Raw genomic sequence first — 26036 nt, 5'->3', positions numbered from 1 at the left:
ACTTCACACTGTATTAGAAACAAATGTGGGCTGAAAAACAGTCAGCATGTTACGTGATTAATAGTGGGGCTTTTCACAAAATATTTTTGTCAAAGTGGGAAATTTCCCAAGTTATGAGATGAACAATTTCCCCTTATTACTAAATCATTCCCATTATCTTATCAAACCTTTATTTTGGGGAGGAAAAAAATATTGGCCGTCCCTGGACAGTACCACATATTCTGGTGTTTAAGAGAAAGCTTAGATTTTACGATTTAAAAACAAAGGGTCATGCAAATCGGTGCCAATGTGTTTGCTAAGAATGACCTGGAACAGCCTTCCGCACGCTCGGTTTTGCCTCCACTCCTAACCCCAGAAAGAAACCTGGCAGTGGACTGGGCGCGCAGGCAGGAAGCCACCCTCCCCCCAGATGTAAATACTTTTTAATTTTTACTCACTTTAGAAGTAATATATGCTCACTATTTAAACGTGAGAAAAACAAACAAACCTTCTGAAAATACAGAAGGTATAAAGAAGAAAGTGAAAAACCATTCATAACTAGAGGGAACATATAATTCACCACCCAAAGTGGGAAGCTTTTGAACGCGAAGGGGAGGAAGGCTATTAATTACTGGACAGGTTGTAAAGCAGGGCTATGCCGGGTAACCCGGATGGATGGCCATCCTGTCTACAACTCAGGTTATCTGCAAACACGTCAAGGATGTCTTTCTACATATACACATATGGAGATACACAGCTGTACATGAGGCCACGCTGTCCTTTCTCATTTAACGACTGACCTCAGACACCTTTTACTGCCGTCAATATAAATCTACTGCGTTATTTTCAAGGAATATGACACGCGTGTGGTCACGCAGTTGGGGTTTTTCGGGTTCCGCTTTGTTTTTTGGCCATTAAACACTGCCACGATCTGCACTCTTCCCACTGCAGTACATTTTTGACTGATTCATTTCTAGAACGGGTTTCTATACGTGGCAGTGCTGGGTCAAAGGTGATCAGAGTTTGCTTCTGGCCCATATTGCCAACTGCTCAGGTAGCCTCTTTGCAATCCCACGCCTAGAAAAGTACGCTCCAGATTACAAACTTCTACACCTTCATACCTTCAGAGAAATCCTTTAAAACCAAAGTAAACTCTGAATTATTTAAAATTCCCTAGAATTATTCCTCCTTCTCCCAAGTTGACACCCTAAAATCCTGCCACCTTGATCGAACGTTAACTTGGGATGTTTATAAACCTCTTTATTTCCGTCACTTAGGGGTCTCATTAAGAGGAGAGGCCTTCTTAGCCACACGGCGTCTTTTATTTCAAGGGCTGCAAAGTAACTGGAGAGCTGGAATCCAAACCCGAGCCTACCTGCCTTTAGTCCGGCCTGGACACTATGTTACCTCCCGAGAGCATCCAGATAGAAGGCACACAGTTCACTGTCAGTTTACTATTTCACTCAGCTTATCATCACATCATTACCCAGTTTGTAGGCAACTAAGCCCTTAGGTATTCTTTTGTCTTCTTCCTGTTTCCTTAATTAACTTAATTAAGAGGAATCATGAAAGGTAATGAAACTCACTTCAATTAACTAAGACATCTGGAAACAGATTAGGTAAAGACATGATAAATAGGAGAGAGATGGCCACCGAAAATGGACTTAAAAATTATTTTTTATTCCATACTTCTTCCCCAGTCATCAGTGAGGGGTGAGGCCGGCTGGACTGATTCCCAGTTAAGCTTACCTTGCCCAACAGCCGAGTGCATTTTTTCCATGTCAAACTTAATTTTTGATCTTCCTGGAGTGGTAAGCATCTTTTCCCACACTGTAGTTACTTCTTTAAGACAAGGAGTGATTTCTTCATAATCAAGCTTTAGGCGCTTGTTCAGCAAATCATTCTCAGAGGCTAGCACAGACAATTTAAGAGCACGTTAGTGAATGCTACAGCTCCGTGTCTCCTACTTCACAGCACAGCTGCCTGCTCATCACCACCGCTGAGACGTCAAGCAGCTACAAGCCAGCTTAACAGGTCCAAGGTAAAGACACGGTTCCTGCCCCACCACAGCTTCCTTACCTTGGAAGAAGCTAAACACCTAGGAGGCATCTTTGATTCCTCTTAGTCCTTCACCCCCAATGGATTCCGCTGGCTCTACTGCTAAAATACACCCCACACCTATCCAGTTCTACCCATCTCCACATCTACCCTATTAACCAGAGACATCTCAAGGGCAGGAACTATGTGTTGGAATTCCCAGCGCCTGGCATGACGAGCTCTCAACAAAACTTCATCTAAACTACGATAGGCTCTCCGAGGATAGTTCCTTCTTATTTAGAGCCAAACCTCCTTTAAGTAGCTTCTACCCTTCGTCACATTTCTGCTGCCTGGGGCTGAACAGAATAAATCTACCCTTTTCATGTGGCATCTCCTCAAATATATGAAGATAGCTATTATTTCCTACCAAACTTATTCAGCTTACAGCTGCATTAAGAATTATACCTAAATTACCAAACTTGGGGGGGGGGGCGGGGGCAGGGGATCTAAGAAGGATTAAAACTGACAACCTCACTCCCACCTAAAACCACTAAATCCTATTCAGACAAGGTGGTAACGTTGTCAGCCCCCATATCCACTCCACAACCTATCTCCGATCTAGACTGTGAGTTTATTGGGAAAGCAGGTAGGATACATAGCTCAGCATAAGCCAACATACAGGCTTCTGCAGAGCTGTAAACTTGTCTTCTTTATGATAATAATAAACACTATATGTCTTAAGTACTCTATATTTAGTAACATTTAATCTTTTTTTTCTTTTCTTTTTTTTTATTGGGGTACAGTTGCTTTACAACGTTGTGTTAGTTTCTGCCGTACAACGAAGTGAATCAGCTATATGTATACACATATCCCCTCCCTCTTAGACCTCCCTCCCACTCACCCCCCATCCCACCCACCTAGGTCATCACAGAGCACCGAGCTGAGCTCCCTGTGTTACACAGCAGGCTCCTACTAGCTATTTTACGCATGGTAGTGTATATATGTCAATCCTAATCTCCCAATTCATCCCAACTCCCTTCCCCCGCCCCGTGTCCACGCATCTGTTTTCTACGTCTGCGTCTCTAGTCCTGCCCTGCAAATAGGTTCATCTGTCGCATTTTTCTAATCTTCAGGACACTGTGAGGCAGGTATCTTTGGATGAGACGACTGAGCCCCTCCCCCAAGGCCCAAGCAGGAGGCGGAGTGGGCCTGGGCCCCTTGCCTTTCTCCACCACACTGCAGTACTTGCTGTGATTAATTATACACATTTTCTGAGACTAGGCAGGTATCGATTAGGGGTCTTAAATGTTTGATAGAATCCAGTGGAGCTATGTGGACCTAGACTTTTCTTTGTGTGAAAGAGACTCAATACAAATTTTATCTCTTTGACAGATATAGGGCCATTCAGACTTCTTTTCCTTCTTATTTCAGTTGTGATAAATTGCACCTTCCGATAAGTTTGTCCATTTCATCTAAGCTGTTAAGTTTATTGGCGAAGAGTTGTTCTTAGTCCCAGAGACACTAAGTCAGTGCACACCTCGCACAATCTGCTCTCCCCCCATCCCACAAATCCACTCCCCCGCCCCAACTTTTACTCTGGAGGAGACCGAGGCTGAGCAGGTTCATTACTTTGTCCAGGGCCGCAGAATCAGGATGTGCTGGGTGCAGGATTTTTGCACCCTGGATTATTTTTTAAATAGGAATTACAGCTATTTCACTGAGTTGCTCCTGTGAGGATTAAGTGAGATGAAATATACTAACCATCTACAAGATGTCTGCTAATTAGCAAGTGCTCCACAAATTACCAAAAATATAAAAGCAAAAAAAAAAAATCGAAATAATGCTGCTTTACAAACCAAGTGCTGATAACATGAAATATTTTCTTTTTCCCCATTAGAAATTGAGCAAATGATAATAACTCAAAGAATCTGGCTAATGCTAACCTGACAGTAAGATCTTAGTCATCTTATGCATGTTTTCTGTACTTAACTGACCCAGTTACTGCCTTTAAGAGTACAAACGCATCAAAAGATGGCGCTGAAAAGGGCTGCAGAGATCCCTCGTCCAGCCTCTCACTTCATGGACACAAAAACTGAAGTTCAAAGTGAGCAAGGGACTTGCCCAAGGTGATTTACTAGCTGGTGGGTGGCCAGGAGACTCTAGGCCTACTGCTGCCTCCTTCTCATCTTCTGTGATTTTTCATCTTCTGTCTTCATTCTTTTCCTTCTTACTTTGAAGAACACATTTTCAAGGTCCTGCTAAATAATTCCCTGCATGTATGTGGAGTTCAAATTTTTTAAAAATGTCAACCCTCAATTTCTCTCAGCTTCTCATCTACACATAGTAGATGCCATTAGAGCTGAGCTAACCCTTGTGGCACATAAGGTTCAGGGCCAGCCCTGCCAAACAGTGACTGCAAGCAGTACAAGGCTCTTGGGACCAAATGTACATTTCTCTGGCAGTGAATTCTGCTGTGAGCACGCCTGGATACTAAAGAGCCCAGAAAGCAACAAGAGGAACCTCCTCTGAAGTCAACAGAACAGAAATATCTGGCCAGAAAATGCAGCTGAAAAGGCTTATTAAGCTATGTATTTTGCTGTTGGCCCAAGCAACAGCCTGCCGTTTCAGTATCCTGACAACACTGCTCCCTAAACCAGTGGCCTCCAAAATGCCTTATCAAGCAAGGCAGATGGTGCAACCCCACAACAAACATCAAGGCTCTAAGGCAAGAACTTGAGATACAAGACCAAACTCTTTTATTAAATAAGTGTCTGCAAACCCATGTTTAAGAGTTTCCGAGGCTAGGAGAAACCAGGACTAAATGAGATCAAAATGTAACTTTGCAAAAGAGTCATCTAATCGCCATTGAATGTGGATGTGAGTTACAACCTGGACTGCAGACTAATAATGTTCAGGTCTGATTATGTCACCGCACAGGGTGTGCTGTGGCTGCCTGTCCCAGTTCTGCTCTATTAGCAACTGCCTTCATGGACAAAATGCTCTTCCAACTGCCACCATCTCCTGAAAACTTAGAAAGGGAAGGAAGGCTAAGAGGCTGGGAGTCTCAGTAATTAAATGACGCCCAAACTTGTAGAGATTTTCGAAAAACTGCACTCTATCTAATTTTTTTTTTTTATAACCAACGTGTAGTACTTGTTTAACTAGGAAAATCTTTTAAAAATACCTTCAATGATCATCAATTAAAACTCAAAATTCACTGTGTTATCGTTACGCCGATGTACTATCTGCAACATTAAATTATATGACTCAGTCCAATAAGCAGCATAGTGCTGACCAAAACCCATGGTTGTGGTGAGTCACCCTGCTGTCCTGCGTCAGGCTGCTCCATCATCATTTATAACGGGGGAAATGGCCTTGCAGAGGGTGCTGCAGAGGCCTGAGGGTCGGGGAGAGAGGCCATGCATTTCAGTCCCAACACCACTGAAAAATTAGCTGTTTAACTTTTGAGGAAATCACAATTCAGCTTCCAATGGTCTACAATGAAGTGAAACAGATTTAGATGACGTGGTTTGATTCTTTCTTGAATGCAGTGCTCCCGGAATAGTAATAAATATTTGATCCATATATTCAAAAGCCAGGAAAAAGGCTTAACCATAGGAAGAATCCCCTCCTATATGTTCCTCTCATTTCTTTCCCAAAAAGCATGCAATTCAGCCTGAATTCTTGATCAACTGCAAGCGCCACTTCCAGCTGCAATTTAACCTTCCTTTAAAAGTAACTGGAAAAAAAAAAAAAAAGCGATAAAATGACTGCCTCTCTGGTGCACTCCTGGTTGGTTCTTGTCAAATCTTGCCTCTGTATTTAATGATTCTGTGCCCCCCATGCCACCCCAACAAAACTTACTCCATGTTTTTAGGCCATTCATGATCAGGCTCTTATTGTTGATTAGTTTTCTCAGCAATACAGGTACTGTACACACTGACACAATGCTTCCTAAATGATATTTAGCAAGTTTATTATGCTTTCACCACCAAGATAAGCATATGTTGGACTTTACAGAGCTAAGGAGAGGAATAAATTCAAACAGTAAAAATAAGAGACCACACAGGACAGAACTCTGCTGGATGAAACAAGGAAGCAGCAAATGAGGATGCTGGCAAGGGCTAGTGAACAAGGGCAAGGTGTTCTAGGTACCTTAGGAAACGCTTCCCTGCCCATTCTAGTCTGCCTGGTCACCATTTACATGGCTTTACAAAAGCTTTGCCACTGTGGCAATCTGATCTTGTCTCATCAGTCACAGTCACTATTCCTCCCAACACTCCCAAGAAGCCAGCCAGCATCCTTCCCATTTTACAACTACGCCCTGATTTTCCGTAGCTGCCATCTGCAAGAAGATGGGCCAGGGAAAGCATTAAGGTTTATGACCTACATGATGAATATAAGTGCCTTTTTACTTTTCAACAAAAACCCCCACCAACATACACATGATTATAAGCGCTGTGCTCCAAAGCTGTCATTTAGTCGATGGAACACTCAGCGATGCCATCACTATTAAATCTCTTTTAGACATCTGCTTTTAGAATCACCTTCAAGAACATACAAGAAAATGGTAGAAACACAGACTTGGAAGAAAACTTAGCATTCACTGCTCTAAACTCCCTTCACCATGGCATCCCTTTCCATAGCAGCCTCATGGGATGAGCTGTCTCTCTCAGCTTCAATACTGGGTACTGGAGAGCCCACTACACCCATAAGTAGACAATTCCAACCGCTCAACTACTCTCTTATCAAAAGGTCTTATTACTTTGTACTTGACTCTTGTTTTTGGTCAAAGATGACATATTTATATGGACAATGAACCTTATTCACCAGATTTGGTGTCTTAACTTTCAGCTCTATACAAACATCACAATAAAAGATGAAGCTCTACAATCAAGGAGGAAGTTAATTCCAAAATTGCTCTGGACAGGGCCACCGTGTACTACTTGTATAGCCTCCCTTTTAAAGAGCATGTTCGGATTTCCCAACCAAAATCCTCCTTATTTTATATCCAGGCAGCTCTCTGCACTCCAAGACCCGTGCTCTTTGCAGTATACCACCCAGGGTACATACAACTCGGTTCCTTAGCTACTTTGCAAATAATATTTATTCGTTCAAATGACTATGGAAACAGGAAATGAACAGAATCTAAACTTTCAAAGTTCATGGCTTATTTTGACACTAACATAACCCTGGGCTTCTCTGAGCATTAGTTTCCTCTTCAGGCTATACCTGCCTTCTTGAGTTGTCACCAGGATTAAATGAGTGTGTCCTTATAAAACCTTGTTATCAGTACAGGTACAGCTCAGTTAACTTGAAGTCTTGGTTCTCTATTTTTCAGGTTGCCTGCCACTCACTAAAAACGCACATAGAGTGAGGTTATGAACTTTAATGATTTAGGTAGGATCAGTTCACACCTAGTACCAGGCAAAGACTACGGTTGAGGACAAAGCAGGGGGAGAGAGAGAAAGAAGAAAACAAAAAACACTTTTCAGAGAGTTAAAGCTTACATTTGAAGGATGTCTCTCAGAAGATTTAATTTAATATAATTGGCGAGATTATCATTAAATCTCTAGAAAGTGAAAAGTACTAACTTTGCTTTGGAAAAGTAACAGGTATTTAATATGCACGTGTGTATGTATGTATGTTAGAGTACCTTGCCTTTTCTTTTTTTAAAGAATAACACGCTTATGTCTGATACGCTTCACTTTAGAGTCAGGACAAATTAAATCAACATCAGGCCTGTTAAATATAAAAAGTGGCAAACCAACCTTGCAGCTTCTGATTTTCCTTCTCCATCCTGAGGAGCAGTATCTGTTGTAGAATGGCCTTTTGCCACAGCTCTCGAAGTTCACGAGATGTCCTTTTCTTTTCCTCTGGGACAGGGCCAAAGGGTCCATCTTCACAAACTGGTTCTAGAGGAGATCGTGGGGGAAGCTCTCCCAGCTCTGAATAATCTGGGGAGGAAAAAGGGCATTTCAGAATGGTCATTTTTCTTTTTTTTCCTTTTTCTTCCTCTTTATTTTGTTTTCTTTTTTTAAGTGCAGTTGTTGTACAATATTATATAAGTTAAGGTGTATAATATAGTGATTCACGATTTTTACAATTTTTTAAAATTAATTTATTTTTTATTGGAGTATAGTTGCTTTACAGTGTTGTGTTAGTTTCTGCTCTACAGCAAAGTGAATCAGTTATACATATATATATCCCCTCTTTTTTAGATCTCCTTCCCATTTAGGTCACCACAGAGCACTGAGCAGAGTTCCCTGTGCTATACAGTAGGTTCTCATTAGTTATCTATTTTATACATATTAGTGTATATATGTCAATCCCAACCTCCCAATTCAGCCCAATCTTCCTCCCCCGCTTGGTAACCGTAAGTTTGTTTTCTAATCTGTGTGATTCACCATTTTTAAAGCTTATACTCCATTTATAGTTAATATAAAATATCGGCTATACTCCCTGTGTTGTATAATATATCCTTGTAGCTTATTTTATACATAATAGTTTGTAGCCCTATTCCTCTTCCCCCTCATTCCCCCTCCCCGCTGATAGCCACTAGTTTGTTCTCTGTGCGTCTGCTTCCTTTCTGTTATATTCACTTGTTTGTTGTATTTTCTGGATTCTACATAAGTGAGATCATACAGTATTTGTCTTTCTCTGTCTGACTTATTTCACTTAGCATAATGCCCTCCAAGTCCATCTGTGTTGCTGCAAATGGCAAAAATTCATTCTTTTTTATGACTGAATAGTATTCCACTGTACACATATATACCACAGCCAGAATGGTCATTTTTCAACAAAAATTTATATTTAAACATAGTGTCTGATCAGAAAATTCTGCTTATTCAGATATTACACAATGGTATCACCAAATTTAAAAATCAGGTTTCAATATGCATTGAAAAAACTACACCTGAGCCACAAACATCAAACAAATTATACATCAAATAGTAATAAGCAAAAGTCGCATCAGCTGAGGAAATGTTCAAAGATATCTACTTTGTAAGGTATACTACTTTATCTTCTTCTGAGTTAATGAGTGTATTATTGATAACAACAGCAAGCATTCATACAGTGCTCTATACCAGACTGTTCTGAGGGTTTTATATATAATAATTTATTTAACACTCAACCACCCTAACATGTAGGTACTGTAACTATTCAGTTTTAAAGAGAAGCAAACTAAAGCACAGGAGTTCACATGCCTTGCCCAATGCCACACAGCTGGAAAATCGTAGAGCCAGGGTTGGAACCCAAGCAGTCTGGCTTTTATGTACATTCTTAACCACTGTGTTGTATATAAGGCCAGGTGTTTTTAAAAAAGATTAAAACTTACTTAACAGCCAAGAGTAACTGTGACCATTAATAAATCCTCTACCAAGTGCTGGGCACCATGCCAGGTGTTTTATATGGACAGACTCATTTCATCCTGATGCCAACTCCAGAAGGCAAGTATTAGCCTGAAGAGAAATGGTTCAGAGAAGCCAAGTAATTTGCCCAGGGTGAGACAATGAATAAGTTCATGCTTTCTGTAGATACCCCTACAATTTAGATATGCCTACAATTCAAATGTCTCCTATGCCATCAATTTTGAAATTTCTATTTCTTAGTTGAAATCTCTTTACAGTTCAGGAATTTGTGCCTTTCCCAACTGCAGACACTCTGCTGCTGGTACAGTGTTGTATCTCACTAATACCTTATGGACACGCACAGAGACCACCCCACCGGTTCACTATGAAACTAGCGAAGTTCCCACACACAAGTGGACCTCATCTGACACAGTGCATTCTTAACACATGCCGTGAAAAGCCCCGCACAGGCAACCTGAGTCTCACAACCGCCCCACCCCGTAAGACAATACACTATCTCTTCCATTCAACATCTCCAACACAATTCCATGTTATGACTAATTTATAGAACAGTCATCACCATTGCTCTTTATCTAAAGCTGGGTTTGTTTTCCTGCTACAAAATCAAGTACAAGCTACAAAATGTTTAATTTCCTAATGTAACTTGTCCACCTTAACTCCTCTTGAAAGTACAGGACCCTTTAAACAAATGATAAGCCATTAAGAATGCCTTATAATCTCTGTAAGCATTTAAATGCTTATCATCACATTTTTATTTATGTTTATTTCATTATGACCCTGTTAAACAAATGAATTAAAATTCTACTTCTTTTGGAGGTAAGAAATAGACCGTTTATGCACGTTACAGGAGGATGCTCACGTGTAATGGTCAATATAAAAGCAAGAATTAAAATTGTCTATATTGTATGATCTCAATTTTATAAGTATAATGAGAGGCAGTACAGTTCTGTGACTAATAAGGTCAGGCTCTGGAGCCTGGCTGCCTGGTTTTTAATCGAGACTCTGCATTTATGGATTTTGTGATCTTTAGCAAGTTGCTTAATCTCTTTGTGCCTCAATTTCCCAATCTGTTAAGTGAGAATAACAGCACCTCCCTCATAGTGGTGTTATAGGAACCGAGTTAATACATACCACACAAACCACCTAAAACAGGGTCCAACACACAGTAATACAGTGAACATTAGCTCTTATTGTTTGCTATCACATATTCACTAAGGGCACAGAAAAAAATACTGGAAGGAAATGCATCAAAATTTAGTCACTCAACATTGTAAGCTCTGAGAAGGCTAGAACCTTGCCACCTTGTCGACGGGGGTCTGTCCAACACCAAGCAGTCCCTGGCACCCAGCAGATGCTTGATAAATAATTGTTGAATAAAAGAAGAGATAGGTAGGTACTGGGATTGGTGTGCTTGCCGTTCTTCTTTGTATTTCCTGTATTTTCTAAATGTGTGATAATAAACATTTTTATAATCAAAAAATTAAAGAAAATGCAAACCTGTTCTGATTTAAATCAAAGATTAAAAAATGTTCTCTTGCAAAACACTTAGAAGACAAGTCACCCCTCACAACCTGTATACTTAGGATTACTCACTATTGAACACAATATAGTCTAAATTAATCCCTTTTGCAAAAGGAACTTTAGTCAGTATTCCTATTTAATCTTACTCTACAGCTTGAAGTCTTCTACCTGAGCCCTTTCCCTTTATTTTGTTTTTGTTTTGTTTTCTTCTTTTACCATCTTGGCTGTTGAAAGTCCGTAAACCATCACAACCACATGAGAGGTGTCAGAACCACCTCATGAGATAGGTGATGTTATCCCCTTTCTACAGCTGAAATAACTAAGGTGCAGTGAGGTTCTGTAACACGGTCAAGGTCACACCTCTGCTAAGAGTCAGAGCCACAATCTGAACCAAGGTATATTTTCCTCCAAAGTAAAAAATGCTTACCCAGTGCCTCTAACTTCCAGATGCACAAACATCACGTGGGTATCGTGCTGAAATGCAGATTTTGACTCAGTCTGAGGGGAGCCTGAGAGTCTGCATTTCCATTAAGTGCCCAGGTGATGCCACTATTGCTGGTCTCAAAACATACTCCCAACAGCGGGCTCCACATCACATTTTTACTCTTCACTCCCTCACATAACCTTAGGCACTTATTATCATGAAAGCTCTTCATTTTCTTTCGCTGTGACTGCTAGAACCCAGTCCAAATGCTGCTGTCAGCTGCCTGAATCCAGGCCTTCACACATGGTCAGAGCGCATCCCAATCTTGGTCAGGGTGCCAAGGCCCACTGCAGAATACAAAGATGGATTAGGGGCACTGGTGTTAATTTCACCTCTGAATTAACTAAATAAAGGCTAATCCACTGTAAAGGTCAGCAAATAAACCTAACAATTTACAGCAGGTTTCTCCTTCCCAGCACTACTGACGCTTTGGGCTGGCTAATTCTTTGTCATGGGGGACTGTGCTGTGCACTGTAGCATGTTTATCCGCATCCCTGGGCACTACCTACTAGATGACAATAATACCCGCCCACGCCAGCAGCGACAATCAAAAATGCCCAGACGTTGCTAAATCTCCCCTGGGGAGAAGGGGGAACAAAATCATCCCCACTGAGAACCTGAATCAGAAAAAAATGCCCATCACTTACTCTCTCCTAACCCTGGGAAGGGGTAAAATATATCCCCTTTGCCCAAGTTTATTTTATGTGGTAACAATTACGGATGTTATAGTCTATAATTAACAATTTTTAAAAATATACTATCCTTTGTTCATATTAAGAGTAGCCTAGTTACAAAGTAGTTAGTGATTTACAAGAGGGGGATAGTTAAATCTGTTTATTCTAAATGTGGCCCGGCTAATCTTATCAATGCCAAAAGACCCAGATTTGGGACAAGGCTATAGCTTTGTGATCAGTCCTCTTTCACATGTGCGTGCGCATATGTGTTTGGGGTGCAGTCTTATGAGATGTGTACTCATGTACACGGGGTTGGATGGAGCGGCAGGGTGAGGATTACAACGTGAACATGTCGGACAGCTGTTGACTGAGAACCTTGTTCTAATAATAAATATGTTCACTGTTTGAACTTGGATAATTCCTAAGCCATTTACACTAGTATTTGTTGAGTCTCTTATATGTACCCAGGATGTGATGTGCTCAGTGGTCTAAGAAAGACTTTGCTGTTTCTAATAATCTCCAGAACAACAGCGGGGCTCTGGCTTCTGTCCTCGACTTCTATTCTTGCTGAGAGGCAGCCAGCTAGGGGCTCAGGTGGAAGAACGCGCCTTAGTGCAGCAGAGGCTGAGCAGGGGCCTGCCCCAGCCCTCTTTGTAAACCTCTGTAAATGCGTACACCTTTTGGGTTCCAGTCCCTCGGGGCAAAATGTGAGAGGTGACATTCACCACCAACTGCCCCAACTGTGGGGACCACAGGCACCGACAGACAGCTTTATAAAGTCTGCAGAGCCACAAAACCAGGTTGCAGGAACAGGTCAGCCTGGGATTGGCTTTTACTATTCTGACATCTCCAGTAATGACAGGATGTAGAAGGCTTAAATTATGTAGACTCTCAGAAACAATGGCCTTCAGTGGGTTCTAAGAATTTTAAAACCAGCCATAATTCAGGGGCCCTAAGAGACAACTGTAAGAATTGTAAATTGTAAAACCAGCCATAATTCAGGGGCCCTAAGAGACAACTGCCTGCATCTAAATCACTGCTGTGACATTCTCAATCGAGTCATAAATATGACCTCTGTTGGTGTGTCAATATCGCAGATGCCGAACTGTCCTCTGACTGCTCTGTGCTGCTGTGTCCTCTCTGCACACATGTGTGTGGGGAAGAGCGTGACATCACACTGCTGGTGTGACAGGGCAGGAGGAAAAGGAACATGCACATGGCCTCACATCTGTCCAGCCTCCGGCTCTGCAAAGTCTGGAATACAGGGCTCCTTTCCTATGTTTTCACAAGACACTGATACCAAAGTGGAACTGCAGTTCTCCTCCCTTTAAACATACGGCATTAAATCACGCGTCAGGTGCCCTGTAAGAAAGAGAAGCCCCAGGAAGAAAATGAAGAGACAGATCCTTATTCTCCAATATGCCGCTTTTTTCTGTTATCCCACAACAGAGCAGGTTAAAACTCTCGCCATCCCTCCTGAAAAATCCTGGTCTCCCATGGCAGAAGAAAAAGAAAACGTTTAAAATTCTAGTTATTCTCAAACTTCTGTTTGAACGACATGAATAGACCTTGGAAACGAGAATTAAAACTGAACATTAAATCTCTGGAGAAAAGTTACCAACAGCAGGGATTAACATCTGCAGCATCTGTTGTTACCAACAGCTGAAGAAAATTTCTTAAAAAAACAAAGTAAAATGAATGTGTAGATTTAAGAAAGAAATAGGCAATCCTCGAATGAATGCCGTCAAACTGTTTACAAAGTGCAAACTTTACCTCTACTACAGCGGAACATAGATGCCAGGAGAGCAGAGATTTCTGCGGTCCCTGCCGTATCCCGTGCCTGGGAAACAGCAGAGGCACATGGAAAAGTCATAAACACACAGATTCATTTACCCGAGATCTCTCCACACTCTACTCTGACTACTTTGGATGTTTTATGGAAAATAACCCCAAAACAATAACCTTGCTATTTTTCTACAGTTGCATTATATCATGGTCTAGCTACAGGAAAACATAATTTTTAAATAATAACATTCTTTTTTTAAAAGAAATATTTCTAAGTTTTTTTCACCTGCTGCTAGAAATCCAGATATGAACACGCCACAGTCCCTCAAATTTCAAGCAGGGTGATTGGGAGAAGTACACAAGTGCTGAGAAATACAAAGAAAGTATTCTAGAAGTTCAGCAAAGAAAACGAATTTCTCCTGTGTACCAGGTCAAGGGCATAGGCCCTGGAGCCAGATACCTGCGATCAAATCCCTGCTCCACCACTCATCTAGCTACTTAACCTCAAACAGGTGGTTTGAACACCTTATACCTGTATCCTCACCTGCAAAATCTGCATTCTAGTGCCTCTCAGAGGATTAGTGTGAGCATTAATTAGGCAAACGTGGAAAAAAAGATAAGCCTGGCACATAGCAAGCATTCGATAAAATGTCAGCTATCATTCTTCTTATCAGCATCAGGTTTTAGGAACTGGTAGTTGTTCTTTAAGGACAAGTAAAATTCAGACAGGTGGAAATGACGGGCACCATGCCTGGTAAAGGGAGCAGCATCACGGGGCATGCAGGTGAATATCAGTTATCATGCACGGACCCATTGTGCTAATGACCAGATGGTGCACGTGCAAACAGAAGAGAAGAATATGGTCAGGCCCAGACTACAGACAGCAATGACTGCCTGGTTCCTTTAGGTATTAATTAGTGGGAATCATGGAAGATTTGGGGTTTTTACAGTTTTCAAAAGAAAATGTATTTCATTTATGCATTCTTTAGCATTGGAAAGATACCCCGGTCAGCAGGGAATGGAGAGCTTGGTGGATGTGACAAGTGAAGGGCTATTATGAAACATGTGAAAAAGTGCTAGGGTTGGGGGATAAGCTCTGAAGACAGAAGAGCGAGCCTAACTCTGCCTGAGACGGGGTGCAGCGGGGTGGGGGTGGTGAGGGGATGTAATGGGGAGGCAGGCACACAAGGTTTTTTTAAGAAAACAGACAAGAAATGCAGAAACTAAAAACAGCAGCAAGAGCCCTGCAGATCTTTATCCCTATGCCCTCCCAAATTAGCCATCTGGGGTGAGTTTCCAAGGCTCAGCATGGCGAGGAGCTGTGACAACAGCTCACAGCTCGAGGGGAAGCAGGAAGGCGCAGGGCAGGGACAGGGGGTGGGGGGAAGCCCAGGGAGGAGAGCCAGACAGAGGCACGGAGAAGATGACTGAAGGGAAGGCGTACAGCGGGCGCTCCTGGGGAGCCGGGGGGGGGTGTTGGGGGGGCCGACATTGGCCCCCGCTTCCTCCCTCCCTCCGGGGCTGAGCTGGGAGTACAGGCAAGAAGCACCCCCGTGGGGGGAGATAGTGCCTGGGAAAGTCAAGGCCTACATAAGCCTGAAAAGAACCAAGAAAAGGCTGTAGACACATGAAGTTTTATTTAGTGCACTGGATAAAATTATCCTTTGAGAGGGACTTCCCTGGTGGTCCAGTGGGTAAGACTCCACCCTCCTAAAGTAGGGGGCCTGGGTTTGATCCCTGGTGGGGGAACCAGATCCCACATGCATGCTGCAACCAAGAGCCTGCATGCTGCAACTAAAGATCCCGCGCGCCACAGTGAAGACCCCTGGCAGCCAAAATAAATTAAAAAAAAAAATTATCCTTTGAAATGAATGGCATTTGTTTTCATATCTGCAAAGGGGATAATATTGTACTTTTTGGGAGGGCCGAAGGTCAGGGCTCTCGTTTCTTGATGAAAGACAATAAAACTATAACGAGGAACAAACAGTCAGCCTCAGTCGGCATACGAAATGCTGATCTTCGTCATAGTTCGATCTCCTCTATTACCACTTATAGAACCTTGAATTTCAAATTGTGGTTCCTGCAGTTTTATGAGACACGTTGAGGTGGAAAAGAGCCACCACCACCAAAGGCCCTTGGGTCAGGGCCACCAGGACAGGTGAGGGGGTGAGTCCAGGACACAGGGGACCCCCCTGCTCACTCTCCTTCCGTCCCCTGGCCTGTGAGGGAAATCGTCAGCACCCACAGGAGCACGGAGACGCAGGGCTGAAAGGGGCACTAGAAGAGGACTCAGCTCAACCCCCCTTCCCTTCCCAATGGGGAAAGGGAGGCTCAAATAGCTCACCCCGAGCGCTTACTCTGTGCCAGGCAGCATGCTTCACAAGTAGCCACACATCTCACCCTCACCACCGCCCAGTAAGTGAGGACTGTTGTGACAGCCTCGGTGACCAAGGCCTGAGACGTGGAGCTGGTTTGCTGGTGGAGCCGGACTGGCTCATCCCAGTGCCTCGGGGCGACGGGAATGAACACAGAAGAGGGGAAGAAGGCCCTCATTCCACCTGTGCTGCCACTTAGCAACCTGGAACGCAGCATGGCCCTGCCCGCTCCGTGCCTCGGCCTCCTCATCCAGAGGCCACAGTCGAGGACAGCATCCACCTCCCACAGCTCTGATGCAGGGATTAAATGAGAACCCTTGAGAGCGCTGACAGCAGCGCTCGACCAGGGGTACTCGACCAGGGGTATGTGCTGAACTGCTCTTATCCTCATTATTCTATTTTAATCTAAACCTGGCAAAATCTTTGTGCTGTTTAGACTTCTCCACAGTCAGACTGGGGCTGGGGATAAAAAAGAAAACTGGTTTACTGAAGGACACTGGGGAAGACAGACATGTACTCTCTATGAAGAAAATAAGTGTTGTCCTGGTCACCACCTTAGTGTGTCCAGGACCTGTGGTCACAAGAGGCAGGAAGCACTGGAAGGGCCCAGCCACTCTTACAGCGGCTGGGCTGTCCTTCTGGCCTTTTTTTGTGTGGCTGACTTCCTCCTCCAGAGCTCAGCTCCAAGGTTACATCTGGGAAGTCTCCTCCTGTCACTCCCTGCCCGGCCCTTTATGCTCCCTCAGCACCGTGCAAACCTCAGCCGAGCCTCTAAGAGCCTGAGAACGGCATCCCTGGGGCTGACCATCACTGCCCTGAGCACAGACAATAACGCCAGAGCAGCTCAGAGAAGCAGGAGGTCAGGGCAGCCCTGGAGCATCTGGGAAAGGTGAAGCAGAAGGGAGAGAAGTCGAGGGGGACAGTCTAGGCGAAGGGAACAAGGAAAAACAGGCACCGAAGGAGGAAGAAACAAGTGACGCCCCCACGTGGCACACAATTCCAGGCCCAAGTGACCGGGGCTCAGCTCTTTCCGACAGTTTTATTCTCAAGTTCATGAAAAACTATTTTAAAACTTTACATAAACTTTACATACGTCTATCTATGTGGAGATATGTGGATACCTGACATTTAGGTAGATACACAACGTTTTATATATAAAGCTTTATAGAACACATTACACACGAAGGTGTTGATCACCTCTCGGACCAAACAATCATTTAGTTCATCCCGAGAACAATGATGAAATGAAACCAACTTCTGTCCCCCAAGGGGACAGCTGAGTAGGCCACCATGACAGGGGTGACAGTGTGACAAGTGGCAGGACAGGAGCCCACAAGGGTGGCCAAAGTAAGTGCAGAGGGCCATGATGGAAGACCCACCTGTAGGAGAGGAGACCCTAGTCTGCCCCTTCCATGGGGAGGGGGCAAGGGGCAGCGGTGGAGGGACTGGTCACGTCGTAAGTCCTGCAGTGCACCCAGGAAGGCCACCCCCTGTGAAGGGAGGGAATTAAAACAGCCCATCGTGGTGAGTTCCTGGGGAGTTTCGAGCAGTTCCACACGACCCTGGGAAAGTGCGGGTGGGGTGAGGTGGGGGGAGAGCACACAGAGAGTGAGAAACGAGTCTGGTCAGACAGTGAAGGCCTCCTGTGCGAGTGAAGCAAGACTGCCATCCGACAGAAGCTCTAGAGAAGAGGTGAAAAAATGACCAGTCAGTAAGTTCTGTTTCCAAGAGCCCGAGAGCGTTAACCACGTAGCGATCTGCCCCAGCTGCTACCTCAGCCCTTCGATCTCATCCACGTGGATTCTTTTTAAAGGGGTCAGACCACCCACCATGCGTCACCTACACGATTGACTCTCCATGACGACAGCTGCTGGCCAAGCCCACCCTGCTTGGACCTCGCTGTGGGTGTCGAGGGTGAGATGTCTTCCTGACCCCACTGCCCACACCAGCACATGGGATCACCATCACCAGAACCCAGGCCACGGGTTCAGTCCACGGGAGTTGTTCTCAAAGTGAGGTATGCAGAGCAGTAACATCCGTATCACCTGGTCACTTGTCAGCACTGCAAATTCTTGGCCTCGCCTTAGACCTACTAGATCACAAACTCTGGGGCGGGACCCGGTATCCTGGGTTTTCGACGATTGGAACACTTACTTTAGTATAACCTAGTAAGTTACACTATTTAGGTTTACCTTAATTGGTGGTTTCACATTATATAACACTTGGGAACAGGGATCCTTTTTAAATAAATTATTTCAAATTAATTCAGCAATGACTCCATCCATTATAGGTGATCTGACCATTAAATTAAAATTTTAAATGTAACATACCTTGCTTTTCAAACACTAGCCAAATCTTGTTTTTCTCTTTGTCAAAGGCAACTGTTTAAACTAAAATTAATACCATTTCTTAAGAAATGCATTCAGAAAATGGTCCCTCCCTGCTGACCCAGAGAGACTACCCACACTGTTACAGTGATAATAAATTTCCTTCCAGAAAACTTCCAGATATGAACATAAATAGTCAGAAACATAGACCTAGGAGTCACTCAACACAAACAGAAAAATACACTACTAAAAGCTAAGATCACGATTTCTCAGCTCGTGTTCTTTAACCATCTGCAGAAAAGCAACTCATCTGTTTACCGCATGGCTTCCAGGACCTCCTGGCCTCCCAGCAGGACAGGCCCAGGCACCCCACCTGCGCGCAAGGTTTGCGCGGTCTCAGGGGCTTTTCTGTGCCTCAGTTCTACTGGGCAGGTGAAAAGAAGCCTACAGAGGAAACCATCGTTCTCACCCTCAAATCCCCCTGGACCACAGCACAGGGTGTTAGGCGGGTCACAGTGCGGCCTGGTGAGAGTGACGTGGCTGCACTACGGAGCGCTGGCTTCCAAACTGTATCCCAGGATGCTCTGTTAGCAAAGGCCACACGGGGGGCCAGGAGAGAGGCGGGGGGCAGAGTGGGCTTAGCTGAGGCCGCTAAAACAACATACCATCGACTGGGTGGCTTAAACAACAAACATTCATTTCTCACAGTTCTGGAGGGTTCTGGAGGGAGTCCAGAATCAGGGCACCTGCACGGTCAGGTGCTTGGGGAAGGCCCTCTCTCCGGTCTGCTGCACCCTCACATGGCAGAGAAATAACTCTGGTCTCTTCCTTCTTTTTTTTTTTTTGGTCTCCTTATCAGGAAGGAAGACACTAATCCCATCATGGAAGCTCTACACTCATGGCCTCATCTAAACTTAGTTACCTCGCCAAGGGGGTCCCACCTCCAAATACCAACACACAGGGTATTAGGGCTTCAACATATGAATTTAGGGGAGACGTAAACACTCAGTCCACAGCAGGAGCAAATGTGGTTCTAAATTACTCCTCCACTCCATTTCAGCATAGCAGGTCTGAGTTAATGTTTTACAGGGCCTCTGTAAAGTCTCCTTAAAAAAGAGGTCAGTAGCTAAGAAAAAAGTGAAAAGGTTTGAGAGCACAAGGCTTTATTATGACCTAAAGGAACAGGCTGGTCTTTTGACTCTTGGTGGATTGGCAAAATGCAGATTTTTTTTTTTTTAAGGGGGAGGGGAGACCCGGAGACCAGAACAAGGGATCTGCTTGAACTTGCCATCTGTGTCATGAACGTGGCTACTGGTCTGCGTTGCCATGTGGCTTCTATTATAAGCCGGGTCCTGGACTGGACTTAGAAGTGGACTGTCACCTAGGCTACCTTTTATCCTGCTTCCTCACCTTGCCTACTTCCTTGTCAATGCAGGACCTGATCTACCCTGCTGCACGAAGCAGATCTGGAATGCTTCTTCCAACCAACAAGCTGCAGGGCACCACCTGGGCACACACTCAACAAACATGTGCTTCCAAGCCCTCAGACGATCTCGGAGTGTATGCCAGTGCCTGCTTTATGAGCCCACCTTCCAATTAAAATCGCTTGAACAACCCATAAGACGATGCAGAAAAAAAGAACAACAACTCCATAGACTCAAGACATGAGACAAACACAGGTTTTCAATATAAGATCGGAGAAAATACATTCAAGGCAAGAAAGCATTAAGGTTTTGTGAAAGAATCAAGAGTCAAGACATAGTTTCTGTCACACATTTATAATATAGATGGATAGATTTTGTGTATTTAATTTGTACTTAATACTTATAAAGCTTGGGGTGGAAAAGGATCCCTTTATCCTGACAAAGTTATAACCCCCAAATCATTAAGGCTTATGCCACAAAACAGCACTGCATCAACACAAGACAATAAGAGAAATCCTCCGGGGAGTTTAAAAGGCTCTTCCCCTTGGCAGCCACAGCTTTCCAATTCAAACCTGAACTTGGCTATAGTCATACTCAGCAGTTCCCATCCTTTTTTCTCCCTCGGTATGTATCTGTCTCCCTGACTGCACTTCATGCTCCTGCATCTAGCATTAAATCCACTTTCACATCAATTCCTTGTACAGCACTCTGTGTACGACTCGGCACTCAGAATCTCTGCATGCTAATTAAATGACACACGCTAAACCTCCTTCGTCCTGTCACTGGCAGGGGATGGATCCTGTATGTTAATTTTGGACTTTCGCTGAAAACAACATATTGTCCTTGACGACAGGATGCCAAAGACTGAGGTATAGAGAGAGCCGTTCTGCGAGGCACAAGCAGTAGCCGCTGCAGCCACGGAGGCCTGAGAGCCGACTCAGGGGCAGTGGAGGAGCCAGCCGTGGAAGGAGAGAGGAGGCCGAGAGCGGCCTGCACGGCGTCCAGTCTCAGAGGGACCGGTAAGACGGTAAGATGCTGATTTTCAAGAAGGGAAGCCCTATTTTTCACCCTCCAGCTCAGGCGAGGGTTTTCAGGTATGGTGACTGGTTTTTTTCTTTCCCCATGAAAAGAGTAATATTTTAACTGATTTGCAGAGAAATTAGAGACACTAAAAATGTGAAAACAAAGAAAGAAAAAGTTACCTATAACCCCAGCTCCCAAAAATAAGTGCCCACAGGGGTCTTTGCTTGGATTTTCACTGAAGATGTAAATGTGGATTCTGGACTGTTGTCAGCACCGCACTGTCGCCGCCACCTGGGTCCACAACCACCCTTTGCAACCGTCACAATGGGGCCAGGGTCTAAAGCCCTGAGGCACGCCCAGTAGGAGCAAGACGGTGGGCTCCTGACCCCAGGCCCATGTGAAGGGGTCAGGCAGGGCGGGCACACTGAGGACTCATCTCCACAGAGGAGCATCTGAAGCCACTCAGCTAGAAATAATCAAAAATGAGAAGGTCACATCACAGTCCCGGAATCCCCAGAGAAGAGCTGGCAAAAACATTCGGTGGGAATTGCTGGGAAAGCGGAAGAAAGTGGGAATGGGAAGCAGAGGTCTCTAAAAGGGGCCTGGGGAGAGAGGAATGTGTGACTAAGGGAAAAGGTCAGAAGGAGAGTGGGAAGAAAGGTCCCAAAGGCAGGACAGGTGGTCCATGAAGGGAACAACAGTCCTGCAGTGAACTCTGACTTAGACGGGATGAACTGCTAAAAGCCCCATTACTAAGTCTGCTAACCTCCCTCCTGCCTCTCATGCATCTGTGACTAAAAAAAAACTAACCCCACCCATCCCATTACACAATGCTTATCTGGATATGATCTAAGGTCAGAATCCATGAAAGGAAGCTCACTGACTTAAAAGTTAGGAAATACTTTTGTGCTTTACTGGGGAGAGGGGATGGGGAAGTCCACACTATGAAATAAGAGGTTTAAAATAGTGAACCCAATTCTTCCCCCAACTCAACACAATGCTCATTGGGTTACATGTGGAAATGCGACCTTTCTACCTGGAAAACCCCACCCTCACTGCCTGGATAAGGGCCTATATCCTGAAAGAAATCAACTTGGGAAGTAGCATTCTCCTTGGGTATCCACATACCTTGGGCAGTTGGGAAACTTGGGTTTCAGCATTAGTAAAGTTTCGAGCTTCGATGTCTTCAACTAGAAAATGGAAGCAAGGGCTTCCCTGGTGGCGCAGTGGTTAGGAATCTGCCTGCCAATGCAGGGGACACAGGTTCGAGCCCTGGTCCAGGAAGATCCCACATGCCGCGGAGCAACTAAGCCCGTGAGCCACAACTGCTGAGCCTGTGCTCTAGAGCCCGCAAGCCACAACTACTGAAGCCCATGCGCCTAGAGCCTGTGCTCCGCAACAAGAGAAGCCACCGCAATGAGAAGCCCGCACACCACAACGAAGAGTAGCCCCCGCTCACCACAGCTAGAGAAAGCCCGCGCGCAGCAAGAAAGACCCAATGCAGCCAAAAATAAAAAATAAAATAAATAAATTTATTTTTTTTAAAAATTAAAAAAAAAAAAAAGAAAATGGAAGCAAACTACATGCTCACTGAGAAGGCTTCTTCTGTCCCTTAAAGTCAGTACACTGATACTCATTCAAAACTTCAACAGATTTCAATCTACTTAATCTACGTGTTTATAAATAATATAACTTAAAGTGGACATGGTCAAGTTCAAACGGTCTTTGAAAGCTGATTTTGTAGTAAGCAAATTTCTTAAATATTATTTCTTAAAAATTATTTCTTAAATATTACCATAATTCATTTTGCCCAAAAAACTCATTAAAGAGGGCAACAATCTGAAATTCTCTAACTGACCATAACTGAACATGACAAATCCCAGCACACTGAGTGCGCTTCAGTTAGTAAGAAATGAGAGGTGTTACCTGGGCACAGGACAAAACAAAGAGGGGAGAAAATGACTGATTGAATAAACAAAGTAATTCGGTAAAGAGTTACGTATCTGCCACTCCAAAGGGCAGATACTTTTTTAAACATCCTGGCACAGCACAGATAAACCAAGCACAGTACACTCTGCTTCAAAGTGGCGCCTTGAACTCCAAGGACGGTTTCAGCACAGGGGGAAATCTACTCTCTGGAGCCTGGCAATCGTGGGCCTAGTTGGCCAGGTCGCACCTCACCGCACTTGCCAACCTCCAGGACCACTTGAAAGCTGCATGTTATCTAACCTTTTGCTGGGACGATTTTAAAGAGTGAAACATCTATGACTAATTTCTTCACAAGGACTCCCGGTCTTTTTGTCTCTCCCATCAAGAGAGTTTGAAAAGAAACCAGACCCCTGCATCTGTCAGCACTCTTGGCCTGCAGTTTTTCCACCTCTGAATTCAGAGCACAGGGCCACTCAGTGAGGCGGGGCCTGTCCCCACAGGCGTGCACCTGGGGTGGAGCAGGGACATCAAACCGCTGCTGCCTAAGGACTCACGTTTCCTCTGGCTGTGACTTCAGGCAATGACGTGCACTTTGCCGAAAAGCTGAAGCCAGCATGCAAACCACCAGTACACCGCCCAGGATGCCCAGAGACGTTCTTTTTGGCAACGTGAGTGTCCTCCACACGCCACCGAGCCTCTGACTGTCCAAGCACATCCTTTGGCTTGTCCTAAAAGTCTGGTATGATCAAAGGGAAGGTGGTGGGGCGTGGAATTAAAGAGCGGCCGCCATTTGTGGAGGGGACTGAGAAGGCAGCTGTTTTTATTTCCTTCAGAACTCTGTTTGGAACAGACTGCCTTCCCTCTAGCTCCCATTTCTTGGGTCCTTCCTCAGTGGTTGCCCAACATCCCTAACTCTATGAGGTGGGTGCCACTACTGCACCCAAGAGACCACTGAGGATTCTGTGGCAGCCGCCTCTAGTCAAACAGCTCATAAATGGAGGAGCCAGGGCTAGAGCCCAGAACAGTCTGATTTTCAAATCCATACTTTTCAACTCAACAACAAAAACCAAATAACTCAATTTAAAAATGGGCAAAGGGCTTGAATGGACATTTCTCCAAAGGTGATACAAAAATGACCAACAAGCATATGAAAAGATGTTCAACATCGCTAATCGTCAGAGAAATGCACATCAAAACCACCATGAGATATCACTTCGCACTCATTAGGAAGTCCACTTCAAAAAAGAAACAGAAAATACAAGTGTTGGTGAGGATGTAGAGAAATTAGCAACTCTTGAGCACTGGCTAGTGGGAATGGAAAATGGTGCACCTGCTATGGGCAACAGTATGGCAGTTCCCCAAAAAATTAAAAAGAGAACTACTCTATGATCCAGCAATTCTATTTCTAGGTACATATCCAAAAGAATTGAAAGCAGGCTCTTGGAAGGATACCTGCACACCCATGTTCAACGCATCATTATTCACAACCGGCAAGAGACATAAACAACCTAAATAGCCATTGACAGATAAACAAAATGTACTCTATACATACAGTGGAATATTAAAAGGGAAAGAATCCTACCATATACTTTAACACTGATGAGCCTTGGGGACACTACGCTAAGTGAAATAGGCCAGTCACAGAAGGACAAATACTGTATGATTTCACTTCTATGAGGGAACTGAAGTAGTCAAACTCTTAGAAACAGAAAGTAGAATGACAGCTGGCAGGGGTGGGGGGAGGAGGAATGGAGGGATACTGTTTAATGGGTAAAGAATTTCAGTTTTGCAAGATTAAAAAGTCCTGCAGACCCATCACACAACAATGTGAATATGCTTAACACTACTGAACTAAAACACTTTAAAATGGTTATGATAAAGTTTATGTTATGTGTTTTTTACCACAATTAAAAACTTACAACCATTTTTCAAAAATCCACACTCTTAAGCAGGATGCTACGGTGACTACCCAGTCAATCATCTCTCTCTGAAGTTATACACAACCCTTTCTCCCTCAAGCGGCCAGGAGCCATTTGCAGGCATATTCACTACAATGGGAGTCAATCCGCTAGCACTGAGTTTCACTTTATTCTGCCTCGTGACACAACAAGAAAACAAAGGACCACAGGGCCCATTTTTAAAACTCTGGCAACTCAGAAAGGGCAGGTGTGCAAGGAAGGAGTCTTAATATAAATGAAGACCTGAGATTCCAGGATATCCTCCCGAAGGTCACTCCAATTCAAAACATGAAACCACATTTCCAAGTCCTGTCTCTCCACCCGGCAGACATGTGAGGGTTTCCCAGGGCATGCACTTTTGCCTCATTTAGGCCCAATCTCACATTCTTTATGCAATACTGCCTCTCATGGAAGGAGACAGTTAAAGCTCACCTCTCTGACAAAGGAAGGAAGGAGGTGAGGTAGTAGGCCCAAGGTCCTAGAGGTGGGAAGCAACACAGCAGCCCACAGCCCAGACCCACCCCCCTCCAGGGCTGTAACCAGGTTGCTCTGAGGTCGGCCAACTCCAGGGTGCTGACCCTGCACATGATTTCTAAATACAATGCAGAGGAAGGCTCCTATGGGTATTATGGTCTTTGAGCCTCAATCTTCTCATCTGTAAAATAAGGTATTGGATTAAGAACCCCTTTTCTTTCTAACATGAAAAGCTCCAAATAATTTAAGCTACCAACAATATCAAGGAGACTTTATTGAGCTCCACAGACTCAGGGTATCATAATTGGAATATGAAGTATTTAAGTGAACAAAAGAGCCCTTTTACCCACCATCCAAGAGTCTGTAGTCTCAGCTAAAAACCAGTGCAGACACACATGCCAAAGACAATGGGGACAGAACTATACCGTTCCAGAAAGAATGAAGTAGCAAGAGGATGATAATGAAACCATTTCTGACCCACAGCTGGTAGCAAAGTTATAGATCACAACCAAAGGAGCTGTGAGAGGTTGAGGGTGGGACAGCCAGGGACTGTGGCAGTGGACTGGAGTTGATATTAATATGGGTGACCAAGAAGGCAAAAGCCAAAAGCCTCCACTGAGAAGTTTCTAGTGAGGAGATGACCCGGGTCACTATGCCACCACAAAATAGACAC

General features: G+C 44.2%; 1 protein-coding gene across 6 annotated transcripts in view; it reads right to left on the bottom strand.

Moving 5' to 3' along the window:
- TBC1D1 (TBC1 domain family member 1) overlaps positions 1 to 26036 on the bottom strand; it is a 231539-nt gene that overhangs the window by 30383 nt on the left and 175120 nt on the right. For all 6 annotated transcript variants that reach the window (XM_030881028.3, XM_030881020.3, XM_060299238.1 and 3 more), the window contains 2 exons: positions 7788 to 7973; positions 1729 to 1890 (listed from right to left, as the gene is read on the bottom strand). In XM_030881028.3, coding sequence (XP_030736888.2) covers positions 1729 to 1890; positions 7788 to 7973 — 348 coding nt within the window. The remainder of the gene's footprint in view (positions 1 to 1728; positions 1891 to 7787; positions 7974 to 26036) is intronic.

Source organism: Globicephala melas, chromosome 5, assembly GCF_963455315.2.
Source record: "Globicephala melas chromosome 5, mGloMel1.2, whole genome shotgun sequence".
Lineage (NCBI taxonomy): Eukaryota > Metazoa > Chordata > Mammalia > Artiodactyla > Delphinidae > Globicephala > Globicephala melas.
The sequence above is the reverse complement of the archived record's forward strand: the minus strand, read 5'-3'. Positions and strand labels throughout refer to the sequence as shown.